Source organism: Rattus norvegicus, chromosome 16 (assembly GCF_021556685.1).
Source record: "Rattus norvegicus strain SHRSP/BbbUtx chromosome 16, alternate assembly SHRSP_T2T, whole genome shotgun sequence".
In the NCBI taxonomy this organism is placed as follows: domain Eukaryota; kingdom Metazoa; phylum Chordata; class Mammalia; order Rodentia; family Muridae; genus Rattus; species Rattus norvegicus.
Window position 1 is genome coordinate 2235351 of NC_141549.1, and position 20693 is coordinate 2256043.

At 41.3% G+C, this 20693-nt stretch overlaps 1 protein-coding gene across 2 annotated transcripts in view; it reads right to left on the reverse strand.

Annotated features, from left to right (window-relative positions):
- The window catches only part of Appl1 (adaptor protein, phosphotyrosine interacting with PH domain and leucine zipper 1), a 48215-nt gene extending 32892 nt beyond the window's left edge, over positions 1-15323 (reverse strand). The window contains exons 1-5 of one of the 2 annotated variants that reach the window (XR_015639299.1): positions 15153-15323; positions 9811-9909; positions 4637-4696; positions 3487-3558; positions 1411-1498 (exon numbers count right to left, since the gene is read on the reverse strand). Coding sequence is in view for 1 of the 2 variants with exons in the window: in NM_001399084.1 (NP_001386013.1) it covers positions 1411-1498; positions 3487-3558; positions 4637-4696; positions 9811-9909; positions 15153-15206 (373 nt within the window). In the remaining variant the exon portion in view is untranslated. The remainder of the gene's footprint in view (positions 1-1410; positions 1499-3486; positions 3559-4636; positions 4697-9810; positions 9910-15152) is intronic. The other variant, NM_001399084.1, reaches the window with a different exon arrangement.
- Between the last annotated feature and the right edge of the window lie 5370 nt (positions 15324-20693).

Consider the following 20693-nt stretch of genomic DNA (forward strand, 5'->3'; position numbering starts at 1 on the left):
AACTCAAGCAAGAATTCCTATTACTGTGTTTGAGGTGAAAAAGGTTACTGTTTCAGCTAGTCTACATTCAAAATAATTAGCAATGCACCACCAGAAAATCTACTTATAACAATTATGAGGCAAAACAAATATTAAAATGCACTTTAAATGCTAAGATATGTGAATACTGACATTAGAATCTAACATATTAATTCATTTTACATATGACTAGTAATATCAAATACTGTGTAAGAGTGTGCCATGCAGTCAGTCTCCGTAGATTGTGAATTCTTGTTCTATCTTGAAGCTAGACATTCTTAAAGACCATTGCAGTTATTAGCTCCTCCTTTAAAAGGCATTTGCTTTAATTTAAGAACTTTACCACTCACTGATATGCTTCACTTTTTTTCTATCTGCTTTGAGTTTATAAATTATAAAAAGAACCAGATCTATAAAACAGTCATCTGCTCACTTACTAACCTTAAGGAACAAATGTACCTAACAACTAGTACATGTACTAACTAGTGCGGGTGTCGGATGCGCCGTGCCCAGTTCCCCAGCCTACCCAGCCTCTGTGGACATGAGCCTCTGCTCTGCCTCCATCATCTCCAGCCTTCTTTGTTCTCTCACTGTACTCTCACAACCTCTTAGTGAGAATCCACTCTATGCCCAGCTCTGAGAACAAAAGGGCGTGTCTCTTCAGCCTTAGAATCCACTGGCTTCTTTTGCTCATGTACTCAGGTCCGACCTCTTTCCACCCATGTTTTAGCTCCATCTTATCTACTACATTCATCTCTTGCCTTGCTTCACCACATCCAGCAACGCATTTCTTTCTTTCTTTTAAGATTTACATATTTTATGTATATAAGGACACCATCACTGTCTTCAGACAGACCACAAGAGGGCATCAGATCCCATTACAGAGGGTTGTGAGCCACCATGTGGTTGCTGGGATTTGAACTCAGGACTTCTGGAAGAGCAGTCAGTGCTCTTAATGACTGAGTCATCTCTCCAGCCCTGGATTTTATATTATTCTCAAAACACGTGATATTTTTCTACAGCTTATACCTTTGTGCATTCTATTTTCCCTAACAGAACAACTGCTTTCTCTTAATTTATTTCCCTGCATTGTTCAATGCTCTTGTCATGTCTTTGGTGAAGCCTTTCTGACCACTTCCTCTGAGCCCCCATAGCACCTCACTCTCTATGAAAAACTGTCACAGTGTGAACTCATCTCCGTTTAGAGGAAAGGACATTATTATTTGTTAGGAACTAATTCAGTATCTATCAAGCATTTCTGTAAGTGTTTAGTACCTGCTTAAAGTAAAAGTATGTCGTGGTCAGAACTGGTTTACTAAGAAATAAAATGGACTGCACTAGCACCGATCTTCTGACAGCTGAGGAAAACAAACATAAGGTTGGCTTCAATACCTTTCAGATCTCTTTCTTTAAACTGGGAAATGGGGAACATCATGGCATCAGCGAGTTGAGTTGAAAGAACTGCATGACAAGAACTAAGCTAGTAAAAGAAAGACCAAAAAGACCAAATAACTAAACGATGGCACAAGTGATAAATGTCTAGACATAACTACTTACTAATGTTATAGACATTAGAATCTAGTCTTTTAAAAGGCTAGATATATATAGCCTTTGTTATATCTTCATGGAGACTCAAAACTATATAGTATAATACAAAGTATTATATGGTTAAAAAAAATTTTGTTTTTGGTTTTGTGAGACAGGGTCTTTCTACATAAGTGCTAGTAGTCCCAGGACTAGCTATGTAGACCAGGCTGGCTCCAATCTCAGAAGCCTTTGCCTTCCAAGTGCTTGGAATTAAAGGTGTGTTCCATCATACCCAGACTAATACTTTTAAAATATAACTCAGAATGATCTTTTATTTGACAACAATTTCTTAGATATAACACCAAAAGCACAAACAGCAAAATTAAATATAAAATGGTCTCTATTAAAATAAAACTGTGCAGCAGAAGATACTATAGAGAGAGATGACAAACAGAATGAGAAAGCTTTTGCCAACACCGCCATCACAGAAGAACCCTGCATTGAGGCAGTGAACTCTTACAATTTAATAACAACAAATAGCCCAACTTAAGAGTGGGCAAAGGAGGGGTTGGGGATTTAGCTCAGAGGTAGAGCGCTTGCCTAGGAAGCACAAGGCCCTGGGTTCGGTCCCCAGCTCCGAAAAAAAGAACCAAAAAAAAAAAAAAAAGAGTGGGCAAAGGATTTGAACAAACACTCCCTCAAAGACTACAAATGGTTGACAATTACATGAAAAAAGTTCAATGTAGTATTAATTATCCAAAAACCGCAAGTCAAAATGAAAATGAAATACCACTTCACTCCCACCAAATGGTTATCATTTTTAAAATGAAAATACTTGGTAGCAAAGATAAAGAAAAAAACAGAACTCTCCTACACGGTTCACAGGCCACACACAAAAAATCTGGTGATTTCTCAAAAAGTTGAACATAAAATTACTATAAAACCAAGCAATCCCACTTCTGAGTACATACCAGGAAAGAACTGAAAACCAATGTTTAAAGGATTAGACTTTTATGTTGATATATACATATATGAATACATCATAACTAAAAGGTAAAAACAACAGAATGCCCACAAGTTGATAAGCAAAATGAACATAATGAAATTTTATTCAACAACAAAACTGGCACAGATAAACTCATATTCAAAATGAAAGAAGACACACCTTGAAATCCACAAATTACATAGGTTAATTTATATGAAATATCCACAACAGGCAAATTTAGAGACAGAAAGCAAAATGCAATCATTGCCATGAACCTGGAAAAACTCCAGGGTAAGTGACAGATAAAAGGGAAAAAGACTTCTAAGATGATAAAAATGCTCTTGGCCTAAATAAACACTGTGCATGTTTAATCCTTTTAAAAGCTAGAAAACATTCCATTTCCTATAAGCATTTGGGGTTTTTTTTGTTTGTTTTTTTTCCGGAGCTGGGGACCGAACCCAGGGCCTTGCGCTTCCTAGGCAAGCGCTCTACCACTGAGCTAAATCCCCAACCCTAGCATTTGTTTTTTTTGAAGTGAAGGGGTCAGACCCCCTTATTCACACGCTAGTCAAGTCCTCTACCACTAAGCTCCCTCCCTAACCCAGCACCATTACTAACACTGATTGCCTATGATAATACTCTGCTAAAGTGAGCTATTATGATATTAGAAAAAGTGGGGCTAGTATAGCTCAGTGGTAGAGGACTTATCTAGCTCATTCGAGGTCCCAGGTTGAACCCCATGTATGACAAAGGTATGTATATGAGAATAAACTCACACATGCACATACGCACACATACACACACATACATGCATAACACATCCACATAAATATACACACACTCACATGTACACAATAAATAAAATGCAATAAAAAGCTTTAGAGTTTCCAGTAGAAAGCTGAATAACTTGCGTAATTTAGTTAAAAAACACCTACTCAAGCAAGATCAAAGCTTACCTCATCTATGACCTTGGAAAACTGCTGCAAAGTAGAGCTCATAACTTCATCATCACCCCCCAGAGGAAAACGCTAACGAGAGAGAAATATAGACCAGATCAACGCTCAATGCTATTTTTTTAATAACCCAAATCTTCTAAATAACTTTAGAGATTTGTAAATTTTTTAGCATTCTCCAAAAATATCCTTTTAATAAAATAATCTTCATAATTAATACACTGTTTAAAATAACTGTTAAGTGATCAACTAACATCAATCATATACTGGAATGTTTTCAGTAGAAGAAGTTTGAAGATTTGGCTTTCAAAGCTCAGGGTCCTCCCAACAACTAACAGTGTAAGTTGAACAAAACTCAGTGTCTTTGTGAGTCAAAAGGAAAAATCTGCCAGGTGGTGAGGCGCCCGCCTTTAATCCCGGCACTCAGGAGTCAGAGGCAGGTGGGATCTCTGAATTTGATCTTAGTCTGGTCTACAGAGTGAGTTCCAGAACACCCAGGACTACATAGAGAAACCTTGTCTCAAAACATATATGTATGTATGTATGTATGTATGTATGTATGTATGTATGTATATTTACAAAAAGAGAAATATAGAAAAGCAGACAACCTTTAAGTCACTAACAAGGACTTCGTGAAATTTCAGTGGCGTATTTTATAAACTCAAGCAGTGCCAAAGCAGGAGGACCCTGAGCTTGAGAATAGCCTGGACTACGTGGTGAGATCCTTGCTTGGAAACACTAACATAAAAGCATCTGGATGAAAGTGTGTCCACACGTGTACTGTATGGCTACCATGTGAAAGTGTGTCCACACGTGTACTGTATGGCTACCATGTGAAAGTGTGTCCACACGTGTACTGTATGGCTACCATGTGAAAGTGTGTCCACACGTGTACTGTATGGCTACCATGTGAAAGTGTGTCCACACGTGTACTGTATGGCTACCATGTAAAACTGTGTCCACACGTGTACTGTATGGCTACCATGTGAAAGTATGTCCACACGTGTACTGTATGGCTACCATGCTGAATCATGTTTAAAGTGTGTCTACACGTGTACTGTATGGCTACCATGCTGAATCACGTTTAAAGTGTGTCCACACGTGTACTGTATGGCTACCATGCTGAATCATGTTTAAAACCTTGCAGCCTTACCTGCTTCTCATATTCTTTCAAAAGTTTCGAAGTCAGGTGAGTTGCTGCACTTAATTCATTCTAAGGAAAAAGAACAGGATTTGATCAAATGAGCACAATATTACAGACTGGGAAAATAGTTTATTTGATAATATCTAAGCCACCTTCATTTATTATTACTTCATACTATACACATTTTTTTTTATTCTCAGCAATGGAAAAGGAACTACCATTAAAAGTGTTTCAAAAGAAAATGCAAACAAAAGAGAGGCACTGTCAAAAAAACTAAGCAATGTTCCAGGTATTATTTTTTAAGACATGGATTCACATAGTTCAGGCTAGCCTCAAGCTTGCTATGTAGCTGAGGATAGCCTCAAACTCCTGATCTTCCTACTTGTATCTCTCAACTGCTGAGATTGCAGGCATATACCACCATATCCAGCCTCAGATATGTGCTTTTTACCTGACTTTTGTTTTGAGGGTCTCTGCTAGTGAAAGCTAATATTAAATATATTTTAAGCTAGAAGTAAACTGTACAAAATGTCAACAAAATTTGTAGTCTATATGAATGATTGAGTATTCTTCAATCTAGAAAACACGAGCATTCAGTAACATCACAATGTGTTTAACAGAGGACATAACAAAGCAACAAAGCCAGATGAAAGGTATTTTGATTAATTCAGGGTTTTTAGCCAGTCACGATATAATAATACTTCACTTATTAACTGAACATCTTGGCCAGAATAAAGCCTTGCAAAACTTATCACAATGGAAGGAAAAAACAACCATCATAACAATAGTTAGGAATAGAAGAAAACAAAATTGATACACTTAACTAATTCCAAATAAAGTACATCAATAGAACACAGGCTGCTGTTAAAGCTGGTAAGTTATACAGACATAGGCTCAAACCTTTTATCTATTCTGCAAGAAAAATTAATCATAGCCTTCTACTAACTAGAGGCTATGATTTCAAATCCTTTACTCAAACAACAAACAGGGGTTCCTTAAAGTTAAAAGCATGATTAAGGAAAATACAACAATATGGGGTCTTCAGTCAACTCACTATCAGTGAGTTCCAATAAGTAAGTTCTTGGGCTGGAGAGATGACTCAGCGGTTGAAGCAATTACTGACTGCTCTTCCAGGGGTCCTGAGTTGAATTCTCACAACCATCTGTAATGGGATCCCATGCCCTCTTCTGGTGTGTCTGAAGATTTATTTATTTTTTTTTTTTATTTATTTATAAGAGTACACTGCACTCTCTGCTCCCAAACCCCGTGGGAGAGAGACCTGGTCAGGTGGGCACTCCTGAGGCTGCAGAGCGGAGGAGACCACCAACACTGCCCACCCCTGCCCACATCCCTGGCCCAAGAGGCAACTGTATAAGGCCTCTGGGTTCCCGTAGGGGAGGGCCCAGGAGCGGCAGGACCCCTGCGCCTGAGACACCGCCGGAACCTGAAGGAAACAGACCGGATAAACAGTTCTCTGCACCCAAATCCCGTGGGAGGGAGAGCTAAACCTTCAGAGAGGCAGACACGCTTGGGAAACTAGAAGAGACTGCACTCTGCACACATCCAGACGCCAGAGGAAAACACCAAACGCCATCTGGAACCCTGGTGCACGGAGGCTCCCGGAAAGAGCGGCGCAGATCTTCCCAGCAGATCTTCCCAGTTGCTGCCGCCACGGAGAGGACTTAGGCAGTACCCCACAAGCAAACTTGAGCCTTGGAACCACAGGTAGGACCAACTTTTCCCCTGCAAGAAACCTGCCTGGTGAACTCAAGACACAGGCCCACAGGAACAACTGAAGACCTGTAGAGAGGAAAAACTACATGCCCGAAAGCAGAACACTCTGTCCCCATAACTGGCTGAAAGAAAACAGGAAAACAGGTCTACAGCACTCCTGACACACAGGCTTATAGGACAGTCTAGCCACTGTCAGAAATAGCAGAACAAAGTAACACTAGAGATAATCTGATGACGAGAGGCAAGCGCAGGAACCCAAGCAACAGAAACCAAGACTACATGGCATCATCGGAGCCCAATTCTCCCACCAAAATAAACATGGAATATCCAAACACACCAGAAAAGCAAGATCTAGTTTCAAAATCGTATTTGATCATGATGCTGGAGGACTTCAAGAAAGATGTGGAGAACTCCCTTAGAGAACAAGTAGAAGCCTACAGAGAGGAATCGAAAAAATGCCTGAAAGAATTCCAGGAAAACATAAACAAGTAGAAACCCATAGAGAGGAGACACAAAAATCCCTGAAAGAATTCCAGGAAAACACAATCAAACAGTTGAAGGAATTAAAAATGGAAATAGAAGCAATCAAGAAAGAACACATGGAAACAACCCTGGACATAGAAAATCAAAAGAAAAGACAAGGAGCTGTAGATACAAGCTTCACCAACAGAATACAAGAGATGGAAGAGAGAATCTCGGGAGCAGAAGATTCCATAGAAATCATTGACTCAACTGTCAAAGATAATGTAAAGCAGAAGAAGCTACTGGTCCAAAACATACAGGAAATCCAGGACTCAATGAGAAGATCAAACCTAAGGATAATAGGTATAGAAGAGAGTGAAGACTCCCAGCTCAAAGGACCAGTAAATATCTTCAACAAAATCATAGAAGAAAACTTCCCTAACCTAAAAATAGAGATACCCATAGGCATACAAGAACTCCAAATAGATTGGACCAGAAAAGAAACACCTCCCGTCACATAATAGTCAAAACACCAAACGCACAAAATAAAGAAAGAATATTAAAAGCAGTAAGGGAAAAAGGTCAAGTAACATATAAAGGCAGACCTATCAGAATCACACCAGACTTTTCACCAGAAACTATGAAGGCCAGAAGATCCTGGACAGATGTCATACAGACCCTAAGAGAACACAAATGCCAGCCCAGGTTACTGTATCCTGCAAAACTCTCAATTAACATAGATGGAGAAACCAAGATATTCCATGACAAAACCAAATTTACACAATATCTTTCTACAAATCCAGCACTACAAAGGATAATAAAGGGTAAAGCCCAACATAAGGAGGCAAGCTGTACCCTAGAAGAAGCAAGAAACTAATCATCTTGGCAACAAAACAAAGAGAAGAAAAGCACACAAACATAACCTCACATCCAAATATGAATATAACAGGAAGCAATAATCACTATTCCTTAATATCTCTCAACATCAATGGCCTCAACTCCCCAATAAAAAGACATAGATTAACAAACTGGATACGCAATGAGGACCCTGCATTCTGCTGCCTACAGGAAACACACCTCAGAGACAAAGACAGACACTACCTCAGAGTGAAAGGCTGGAAAACAACTTTCCAAGGAAATGGTCAGAAGAAGCAAGCTGGAGTAGCCATTCTAATATCAAATAAAATCAATTTTCAATTAAAAGTCATCAAAAAAGATAAGGAAGGACACTTCATATTCATCAAAGGAAAAATCCACCAAGATGAACTCTCAATCCTCATCTTCGGTTTGTTTATATACAAGTGTGCAATTTCTAGGCTTGAAAGTAAAATGATGCTATCTGGTGCTGGATAGAGGAGCCTTATTTTTTATTATGGCAGCTTGCTATTTTTGTAACATGGTGATTTGGTTGAACACAATAAAGTACAGTAGTAACTGATCTCCCCTTCTTCCTGGATGAGTGAGGAGATGATTAAATGTTGATGTCAGCATCCTTGAGAATATTCAGATGAGCTTCTGCTTCTGTTGAAAAGGATGCTGTGTTTCATTGTGGTCCGAAGCTTTGAAGCACTACTTGGCATCTCCTTCCTTGGAGGTCTCACTGTTTAAACATAACAGATTTGATAGCTTGTTTCTAAGGTGAGGTCCAGCTTGTCTCCACTAGGTCATCTTCATGTGAATCCGGTGGTTATACGGTTTTGTTTTAGGGATATTTCATTTTTTTAATAACGGTTTTAGCTGACATTCATGGAGAGAATGAATCCTTAGAAGTGTGCCACTAGGGAAAGGAAATCCTGTCTAGAGTATGTTTCTTTACAAAGCTGTGTCACACCATCCTTTGGGCCCTCTGCTGGAAAAGTAGAATCAAGTCTCAAATAATGCCTTTTAAATTGTATCCTCTAGTATTATAGATGTAGGACAGTACTGTATCATACCTCTGTGGATGTAAAATAGCTTGTACCTGCTTTATGATACGTAGTAGTAACCGTGCTTTATCAGAGCTGTTTTTAATGATGTTGCTCAGAATGTTTTCTTTCCAGATGATGATTGAGAAGCTAATTTTAAAAAAAAAAATGGTGCCAGGTACCACAAGAGTAACAGAACTGTGCTGTTTTCTCGGGTTTTGTTTTTTTACTTTTTTTTTTTTTTTTTTTTTAATGGAGTGTGCTGGATGTCTCTACAGTTTTGTTCAGATGACTGCAGAACCTGGAAAAGCTGTTGCTGCTGTTGATGCATAACACACTGCTATTATTGGTCTTTTTATATAAATATAAATATATATACAGATATATAATTTGAATTTTTGGAAACTTTAGCTGTGCTGTCAACTTTGGAAAAAAGTATCCCCGTTTACTGTGTTGAGTTGGCACTGTACAAAAATTAACAGCCATATTGGTCTAGAAATGTTGAACTTAAGTTTTTTCCATTTGTACAGGGGTAACGCACTGTATTAAATATGTAAGGTCTTATCTACGTGGGTTTGATTACAAAAACTAATAAAGTATTCTCTAAATTTAAAAAAAAAAAAAAAAAAAAGAGTACACTGCAGATGTCTTCAGACACACCAGAAGAGGGCATCAGATCCCTTTACAGATGGTTGTGAGAATTCAACTCAGGACCACTGGAAGAGCAGTCAGTCATTGCTCCTAACTGCTGAGCCCTCTCTCCAGGCCCTTCTGGTGTGTCTAAAAAACAGCTACAGTGTACTCATAGACATTGATAATGATAATAATAATAATAATAATAATAATAATAATAATAATAATAAAGCTCTCACTATGTTTGAAGAGATGGGACAGATGCACCAATATTGTCCCTCTTTAGTACAAATCTAACTGAAATGTAAGTTCTGTTATAAACTTGTATTTATTCATCCTTTCAACAGACACTACTCTGCCTAAGAACAAGTGAAGTTTGTAGCAGTAAGTCTGTCCTCATGTGCTGAGATTCTCTTTTAAGCAGTATTGTGTTAGCCTTTAGTTCTTTACCTGTGCATCATAAATCCGATGCATAGCTTGATACAATTGGTTCATATAATTAGAAATAGCAGTAGCATCTTCTTCAAATACGCCCAGTAAAGACCTTGTCTGTAAAAAAAAAAGTTTACATAAATCAGTATATAAATCAACTGGTAAAACATTTTTTCTAAAAGCAGTAAAATACTAGAACTCTAGTAATTCTGACTTTTCATCTATTTAAACTCTTTTAATAGTAATATCAAGAAGTCAAAGGATTTATTCTGCTTCATTTTATTAATAAAAGATGGTAGCACACACCCTTCATCCCAGCACTCGGGTCTGTGAGTTTGGGGTTAGCCTGGTCTACAAGTGAGCTCTAGGATAACCAGGACTACACAGAAACACTGCCTCAAAAGACAAGGCAAAACAAAACAAACAACGAAGTAGCAATACAAGCAGGAAGAACAAAGGTGTGCTGCAGTCCTGCAATTAAACCTAAAAACAGGAGCAACGCATGGAGGCCATATTTAAAAAAAGAAAAAAAAAAAAAAAAGGAACAATTAAAGCTCAAAATCCAAAGGATGACACTTTCTCCCCCAACCCCAATACACACATATAGTTTGGGTCATACAAACATACACATATAGATAGGGTCAAGCTGGCCTCAAACTCACGGTGATCCTTCTGCTTCAGCCTCTGAGGTGCTAAGACTACAGATGTAGTAAGCTAAGGCAGGCTTTATGTTCTTATCCACTAACTTCTCACATTCAAAGGAGTAACTTAAGCAGTAAGCTGTGTGGAGTATGGCACAAGACCTTCTGTGACATGAGGTCCACAGTCTCCATACTCTCCTTCTCAAGACTTTCTTTCCCTCTCAGCATCCTGCCTCCGCCTCTTAGTAGCCAGATGTAACAAACTCTTCTTAGCTCTCCTGTTCTATTCCCTGTCTAGGTGTGGTGGTGCATGCTGCTAATCCCAGCACGCACGAGACATCTAGAGGCAGGTGGACTTCTGGGTTCGAAGCCAGTCTAGTCTACAAAGCAAGTTCCAGGACAGCCAAGGATAAAGAGAACCCCGCCTCAAAAAAAACATCAGTAATAATAATATTTAATTAAATATTAATAAGATTGACTGATAATTAATTAACAAGATTCACTATGATGCCTATTTTCAAGACAACACAAACAAGGCACATCCTAGTAGAAGCTTACATTTTTTTTCTCCTTCAGATCTTTTGCCAGGACTGGTGTGTTTGGGGTATATCACTTTAAATACCCTTAAGTTAGAGTAGTTAGATTTGGACTGTGCAACCTTTACTGTGGAAAAAAAACCTTAAAAGCGAGAGCCAGATATGGGGGGGCTCTAGCTGAGACTCCTAGCAGCTGGGGATATGGAGACTACAGGTAGGTGGGACTTGCAGTAGAGGAAGGGGGACACCAACCCACCCACAAAACCTCTGACCCAAAATACACAAAAAGATGTTCAGGATAAAGATGGAGCAGAGATGAGGGAATGGCCGGCCGGCCACTGACTGCCTAACTTGAGGCCCGTCCCTTGAGGGTGAGACAACCCCTGACACTATTAATGACACACTGCTATGTTTGCAGACAGGAGCTTAGCATGGCTGTTTCTTGACCAAACACTTCGTGGAGCTCAGGGAATCTTGTGGAGGAGTGAGGGATCGGATTGAGGGAGTCAGTGAAGTCAAAGACTCCGCAAGAAGATCGACAGAGTCAACCAACCTGGGCCCATTTGGGGGCTCACAGAGAATGAACCACCAACCAAAGAGCATTCCGGGACTGGACCTAGGTCCCCTACATTTGTAGCAGATGTGCAGCTTGGCCTTCACGTGGGACCCCTAGCAACTGAAACCAGGCTGTCTCTGACTCTGTTGCCTGCCTTTGGAGCACCTTCCCCAGCTGGACTGCTTTGTCAGGCCTCAGAGAGAGATGATGTGCTTAGTCCTGCTGGGACTTGATGTGCCAGGGCAGGTTGGTACCCATGGGGCACCTCCCCTCTCTGGTAATTGGGAGGAGGGAGTATTGGTTTGTGAGGGAGACTCTGGAAGGAGAACGAAGGGGACCTGCAATCAGGATGCAAAGTGAATAAATGAATGAATGAATGAACAACGAAAGGACCAGAGAGCCAGGCAGTGGTGGTCCACACCTTTAATCCCAGCATTGGAGGTAGAGAGATCTCCAAGTTCTAGACCACCCTCATCTACAAAGAGTTCCAGGACAGCCAGGGATACACAGAGAAACCCTGTCCCCAACAAACAAACAAGCAAGCCATCAATATAGCTGAATTCAAGCCCCAACAATAAAATACAAATCTTAAAAAGGTAAGTATAATTCAGGATTTTCCAAGTCTTATACAAGCTCTAACTTTTTTACTCACCAAGTTAACAGGCCACTTTGTTGGGACTGGAAGAGCTACAGCACTAGCAATCCTGTCTACTTAACTACTAGACCAGGGTTCTACCACTGACTTACATCCTCAGTCCAGTGGCTCCCCTTTGATTAGGATTGAAAGATCTAATTTTTTTTTTTAAAGTACATTAGGAGCTTGAGAGTTTTCATATTCTTGGTTATTCTGGTTGGATTATTTTCTTGATAAACTGAAACAAGAATATACATTCAAAGCATTAATTGTAGCCCTATTTGTTGGAAAAACTCCCCAAGTCCAACACTGGGAGCTGGAGATGCTGGAGTTGGGAACAGTTGCAACTACTCTGGCAGCTGAGGCAGGCAGATTTCTCAAGCTATCCTGAGCAACACAAGATTTTCCTCTCAAAACAAAGATCTTTTTTAAAGACGTGAAAGTAAAAGGACTAGCTGGGAGAGGAAGGGGGAACAAGGAAGGGAGGCAAATATAATAAATATGAAAATGTCATAATGACTCATTATTAATATGTGCTAATAAAAACATTTTTAAAAGATAAGTCTGTTAACTCACGTAAGGAAATATACAGTCTAGGAATTTTAACTTAAGAACACTATGAAGACATTTAAGCTATAAAGCACCCATGTAAAAAGCTGGTTACAGTAGCAGGTACATGTAATCCCAATGCCAGGAAGGCAAACAGATCCTTGGGGCTTATTGCCCAACCAGCCTAGCCAACACGATCCCATGAGAGACCCAGGTCTCAAAGGGAGATACTATCTCAAAAAAAAAAAAAAAAAAAAAAAAAAAAAACAAGCTAGGCTGAGGCTGAGGAGGAACTACACTTGAGGTCATCCGCTAGCCTCTACACGTGTGCATATGCAAGAGTACTTGCACACACATAAACACATACTAATAGGGCTGGGCAGATGGCTCAGTAGATTAAGGGTTTTGCAAGCTTGAAGACCAGAGTCCTGATTCCCTAGAACCCTTGTAAAAACTAGGCAGGTATGGAGATCACATGTACTCTCAGTACTTCTAAGACAAAGACAGGATACCTGGGGCCAGTTGACTAGACTAGCTGAATTTGCAAACCCTCAGGGTTCTGAGGAAGACAGTGTGTCGGTAAATAATCAGAAACCAATCAAGGAAGCTACACCAATTTTGGGTCTCCATGCACATAAGCACATATACACAGAGATGCAAATACACACATACATGTGTAACACACATATACACAAAAATTAAGTAAATAAAAGCAAAATTGAGGATTTATCTTAGTAGTACAGCATTTGCCTAGCAAGTGCAAGGTCCTGGATCCAGTCTCCAGTATCAAACAAACCACTGTTTAAATTAAAAAACAGGGGCTGGGGTGATAAATCAGTGGTTAAAATATTGACTGTTCTTCTAGAGAACCAGGCTCAATTTTCAGCACTGATGGCTCACAACCATCAGTAACTCCAGTAAAAAGGGATTCAACGCCCTCTTCTGATCTCTGTTAAACACATGCAAATAGAACACCTACAAACCTAAAAACAAATTTTAAATTAAAAGACAACAATTACAACTGAAAGTAATTATGGCTCAAGCTTGCAGTAAGTACTCAGGGAGACAGAGGCAGGGAGAAGCTCATGTTTGAGGCTAGTCTGAGCTACACAGAATGAAGACTGATTCAAGCTGTAAACTACTTACACTGAAAATTCAGGGCTGTCTCTACATCAAAAGTCATAGATAGGGCACTGTGTAACCCATTCTCTTTATAGTCTTTATTGAGCTATAAAAAGTCAGCTGGGAAAAATTAGTTCAGACAGCGTACTGAGTCTTAATTCTTAAAAAGGAAAACGATAAAATTCTGACCAATACAACCACAAAATTGCAGCAGATCATCTGAAATAAATATATCTTAAGACTTTACACTGAGAAAATCACTAAGCACAATTTAAACTACGAGATAACCCAAAACGTGGCTTCTCTTTTTCACAGTCTGATAAGAATCCCTTCAAGCAACTGGCCTATAAAGATAGCCTTCAGAGAAAAGAATAAATCAATTCTACAATCTGAGCGCAATTTCAACTTGGAAATCAAAAGTGGCACAAAATCCACGGCAAAAGTGCCATCCAGGAAAACAAACGCTAGCCCTTTTCTTTTCCTTTTTCTTTTTGGTTGGAGGGGCGCATATTAAACTACAAATGCATATGAAGTATGTATTTCTCAGCAAGTAATATTTTAAAAAATCTACCAGCAACATTGTTTTATATCTCTCGCTATATATAAAGGTTGGCATAAGGATGAAGTTTACACAAGTTAGAGGCCCCAACACCCTTTAAAACACAATTGATCTCATTCAGTACAGAAAAAGAAATACAAATTGTCTTCAGCCAGAGCAAGCACACCAGCATCATCTCTAACACACAAAAACGGGGCTTTCATTTTGACGAATTTATTCGGGCCAAATCTGCTACCCAAAGCCTCAGCCTCCTCGAAGCAGCGTAGGCGCCTTCCGTCACCCGCGGTGCACAGCTCAAGTGACAGTCACCAGCCTGAGACTCGGGCACCGATACAAGACGGGAAGCAAGGAGCGCACTCCTGCGTCCACCCGGCGTTGCACACTCCTGCTCGCAGCCCCTTCCTAAGAAAACTAGCCACTGCGGTCCCCCGAATGCCGGGCCTCCTTTGAAAACGCCACGACCAGGACTTATCTCACATCCTATCATCGCGATAAAAACAGCACCTCCCGTGAAATGCAGAGGAGACTCGGCGCGGACTCAAGCGCCAGGCCCCACCAGAGACAGCGGCGGCCGCCGGGTCTCCGCCCCGCCCGTGGCCCAGCCGCGCGAGCACGCGCGGGCCTCTAGCCCGACCCGGGAATGTAGGGCGCGGCCCCGGCAGACAGCGACCCAGAACGGCGGCGTCCACCTGGGCCGCGGGCACCTGAGGCTCCAAGCCCGCGCTAGGCCGCGCGCTGTCCTCAGCCGCCGCCCGCGCCTCACCTGCGGACTGTCCTCCAGGGTCTCTTCAATGGGCAGCTTGTCGATCCCCGGCATCGTGGCGAAGGCTGGGCGGCGGCAGGACACTCGGCAGCCGCCCACAGCTCCGCGCACGGCCCCGCCTGTAGCAGCTGACCCGGTCCGCCCTCTCGCAGGCGCCGCCGCCCCAGCCCCGAGCTCAGCGGCCGCCGCGCGGGAAATCCCGCCCCCCTATGCCCAGCAGCCCCGCCTCCAGCGCACCATTGGATCGCTGCGACGCCGGTCACTGCTACCGGGCTGGCCGGGAATTCCTCCCCGACCGCGGGCTCTCCACTGACCAGTGGTCGCGCGGACCGTGCTGTGTGCGAGCGTCTACCTCCATCGTCGGGCGCGCGTATTTGAGCACGTAGTCTGAATCACGCCGGCGCACCGCTAACCTGAGCCTGGACTGACTACGGCTCGAGGGGACCTGCACCGTATTTCATCAGCAGCCATAGAAAAACCCCTACGCCTGGCGCCATAACCTTCCCAAACCTGCTCGAAGTTTTCAGTCTTAACTCCTGTCAAGTGGTGCTTACATACAAATCTGTGAAATCAGCAATTGTGTCATTAACAGGCTTTACCTTAATTTGTAGTAGTAGTAGTAAACCGTTTTGTTTTTTTTTTCCTGGACACCCGGCTATCAGCATCAGTTTAAAACCCTTGATTTTGTTGACAGTTCATTAGTTCTTACCTGGCCTTGAAGTTTGACAGTGCTGAAAATACGATCACCCTATTTCTTGTAGATCACAAAGGAAAACTTTTTTCTAAATGAAAATTTAAAAGATACAGTTACTGGAGGACTTACCTCCATTGTTAAAACGCTTCTCTCACAAACCGACTGGCATTTCTGTTTCACCAAAAAGTTATGGAAGAGACTCAAATAGCTTCTATGGTTTCCTTGACTGTAGAGTGAAATTCACACACAGTTGGAGATTTGGCCTGTTTTGTTTTGTTGTGTTTTATGGATTCAGCCTTGAAGGACCCTTTTCTCCTGCTTCACACTTTTTTTTTTTATTTTTCTGTAGTGTTTATCGATACACAGGGGGAAAATGACAAAAATCACTAACATTCCCCCCTCCAAAAAAAAATCTCCCCATTAATTCACCAGTCCGTTCCACTATCATTCAAAAAGTATGATATGCTGAGAGAGGGGTATTAGCCTCCTGGCTCTCCAGCTGCTCTGAACCAAATCCAGACCCTGGAGCAAATCCAAATATGGTAATAAAGATGAGGCTGCATGTTTGAGATTAAAGTTACCCGATTTTCCCCCATGATCTCTTGAAAGATTAAAAACTATGTTTCAGGAGTGTTATGATAGACTTCAATTATATAGTTCCACAGAACTATCTTCAGTGATATGATCCTTTTATGAGAACTTGCCCCTTAAATTCTCTATCAAACAGGCACCCTCCTGAAGAGATCCTTAGTTTTGAGGAAAGATAGTTTAGAGCCAATTCTTCCATTGTATGGGTATTTTATTCTTGATATTTCTTTCTTACTTAGCTACCATGAGCACAATGCACCTGGCTGTAAAGAGACAAAACTTTCAAGTAAGGTGTGTTGACACATGTCCATGTTCCCAGTATTCTCTGCATTCAGGAGACAGAGAGTCAAGGATCCTTGCAAGGTGAAAGCCTGGTCTAGAAGACCAGCCAGGACTACACAGTGAGACCTGGACTACATCGAGACCCCATGCCAGAGAAAGATGAAAGGGGTTGGGGATGGGGGGAAAAGAGAAAGAAAGCTTTCAAGATGCGTGACCTTCTTGACTAACCTGTGATTTGTAAACGGAAAGAAAAAGGAGCACGAAGATAACGGATAATAATTAGGAATGATAATTATCAAAGAACAAGAAACACACTGGTGGTGGTATAATGAGGAGGTCAAACCAAAAGGGAGGAGGAGGAGGAAGAGAGAGAGAGAGAGAGAGAGAGAGGAGGGAAGAGAGAGCATCTGAATTATCTGGATGTGATAATATCTAAATAATTTTTTTTGTTGTTAGCCTTTCTGAGCTGTTCTACAGAGTGGTCTCAAGATGCTTTTATCCTAAAAGGGCGAGAAATCCTCACCGAGCCTAGCTGGTTATAAAATTAAAAACAGATTGTTGATGAGTTACATTAGGAAATGTAATTAGAGGTGGCTCAGCAGTTAAAAGCACTGGCTGCTCTTCCAGAGGTCATGAGTTCAATTCCCAGCAACCACATGGTGGCTCACAACCATCTGTAATGGGATCTGATGCCCTCTTCTGGCGCATGCAATTTAAAAAAAAAAAAAAAAAAAAAAAGACATAGTTTAATCAGATTTCAAAATTATAAAACTAGAAAGACTTAAAAGTGCCCATAACTTTAATTCTCTGTATACCTGTTCATCCAAACATTTCACTTATTATTTTAAAACAGCTCTAAGGCTGAAGATTTTGTATTTTCTTTTGATAACCAAAAAGTTAGTTCTTTGTTCAGTTTTGTGGGGGGGGGGGGGGAGGGAGGAGTTGTTTTATTTTTTAAGAAAGTCTCTCGTAGCCCAGGCTGGCTTTAAACTTGCTAGATAACAAAGGATGAACTTGGACTTCTGATGCCTGGCCTCCATCTTCTGAGTGCTGAGGCAGCAAGATGGCCAGCATGCCTGCTTTCCTGAGGTGCTGGAGATGAAGCTCGGAACTTCATGCATGCTAGGAAACTTGAGGCAGCTGGTAATTTTTATGGAAAGCAAATCGGGATTAAGCAGCACCCATCAAAGAATTCTTAGAGATACTTTACACATGTAATTTATTGAGACGTTTCACACATGCAATTTACAACAAAAAGAAATACAATCCCATTAATAGACTTGTTAATTACTAGTCTTCTGAAGTTGTATTCGGTCTTCTTATAATTAGGTTTTTACATGATAGTCCTGAAAGTGCTGGTCTGCAGTTTATAATAGGGAAGAATTTAACAACTCAAATGGTGCTGGGGCTCTACTTTTAAAAATTAATCCCCCTAGGGACTGAAGAGATGTCTCAGGAGTTAAGATCACAGGCTGCTCTTCCAGAGGACCTGGGTTCAATTCCCAGCACCCACATGGTGGCTCACAACCATCTGTAACTATTTCCAGGGGCTCCAACACCCTCCTTTTGCCTCCATGGACACTGCAAGCATACGATACACAGACATGCATTCAGGCACACACATACACATGAAATAATAAACTAAAAAACAATTATTTAAACCAGGTGTGTAGTCCACACTTAGGAAGCAGAGGAGGGTAGGTATCTGTGAGTTCAAGGACAGTCTGGTCTACAAAGCAAGTTCCAGAACAGCCAAGGCTATTACACAGAGAAATGCTGTCTCGAAAAAAAAAAACAAATAAGGGGCTGGGGATTTAGCTCAGTGGTAGAGCGCTTACCTAGGAAGCGCAAGGCCCTGGGTTCAGTCCCCAGCTCCGAAAAAAAAGAACCAAAATAAAAAAGAAAGAAAAAAACAAATAACAACAACAAAATATATCCCTCTAGGTCAGTGGTTTCCAAATGTAAGCACAGCACATATAAAAACCATCTGAAAGGTTGTTAGCAGACAAATTCCTAACCCTGACAGAAACTGCTGCTATGGGTACAGAGCAAACCTGAAAACCTATATGGGAAAACCTCTGTCAAAGACGAGACAGAGCATGAGCTCTTCTTCCCCAAATAACTTTGTGGTTTAGAAATTATTCAGCCAGTACCAGGGTTATAACTCCATGACAGAGTGTGTCTCTAGCATATGCAAAGCCTTGGTTTCAGTCACCAGCCCAACATTTAAAAAACACGAATACAGACAGAAGAGTAATTCCCAATGGCCAGAATGGTGAAAGGAGCCTCAATTCTGGGATCATCTTGAAAACCAGGAAACTGTCTATGCACAGATAGCCTCTCAAAGACTCCTCCATCTGAACTTTGAAGGGATTAATGAGCCTTTTAGAAGTATAATGTGGGGCTGGAGAGATGGCTCAGCGGTTAAGAGCACCAACTGCTCTTCCAGAGGTCCTGAGTTCAATCCCCAGCAACCACATGGTGGCTCACAACCATCTGTAATGGGATCTGATGCCTTCCTCTGGTGTGTCTGAATTTACAGTGTACTCATATACATAAAACAAATAAATATGTCTTTAAAAAAGGAAGTATAATGTATAAGCTGTGGTGCACACCTGTAATTCCAGTGCTACACACACATGCTCACAAAATCCTTTTTGAGTGTCATAGTAGTGGGACTTACAGATTGTTCCTTAGCTGCAGAAAAGGCTGAAGATGTAGCTTAGTGAGTATGTGCTTGCCTAGCATGCATGAAGTCCTGAGCTTCATCTCTGGTACCACAGAAAATAAGACATTGTGCTCCTCCACCCGCCCACTCCTTTCTCTCTGGAGGCTGTTGGTCAACCTGAAGGGAGAAAGGAGGCAGAGTCAGAGACCAGGGTTCAGATGACCATGAATTCCTGCAGAATGACCTCCAGAAACCACTGCAGCAAGATGAGTCTACATTACTGTTTCGGGGGATGAGGTATGTAAGGGCTTTTTCAGGAGTATAGGCGGACAGAACTAATCATGTCATGTCATGTCATGCCATGTCATGGAGCAAGCAGGAAGGCCTAATTAGATATACTACAGCACCTAATAACAATGCGGGCCAGAAGCCAGAGAGGGACGTGTGTGGTAAGTTATGTCACCTTGAAGAGACCTCTGTACAAGGTCACTTTTCAGACAAGGCCAAACAAGGCCAGCCACCTGTATTCCGAGACACTCTCCAGACAAAGACAGGCAGAGACAGGGAAGCTCATTTTGTGACAAGCTCAGAAAGCCATCCGGGCCTGGGGGACTGCTACCTTAATAGCAAGGTTCCCCAACAAGGCACGGTGGCAGATCCTTAACACACAGCTGAGCTGAACACGCCAAGTTCAAGAACTGGATATATGAATTGGAAACTCGGAAGCTCAAATCATGCCACCTGGTTTAAAAAAACACAACTGCCTTTCAAGAAAAAGAGTATGAATTCATTTCTTTGTTCAGACCAGGAATTTTGCCTTGCATTTCTCATAGGGAGGGCAGGAGAGAGCCTGGATTATGAGCTTTTGGTTAGGTGTGATGGAGCCCACCTACCTATTTTGAAATCCTGTCTCCAGCACTTAGTAGTTCTGTGACTTGAGCTGAGTAACTTCCCTGTGTCTTTGCTCTGCTGTCTGAGAAATGAGGCTTTATAAAGAGAGCTACACTGTAGAATTGCTAAAAGAACCAATGAGCTTCAAGTAGTACCTAGCATAATAAACAATCAGTAAAAAGAAAGATACCTGTCCTCTTCAATATCTACTGCTCAGTATTAAGATGCTTTGTTTACACTGAAGCTTGAATTTTCTACACTTTTCCTTTATCCTATCTAAAGAAACCATGTGTTCTGAATCAGATGACTGTGCTCATTATCTTAGGGACTTCCAATACCATTTTAAACAAAACAACTATTGCATTTCTTCTAGGCTCCGCCCCCACAGTTACCTGGCAACAGCCAGGTGTGCCTGACT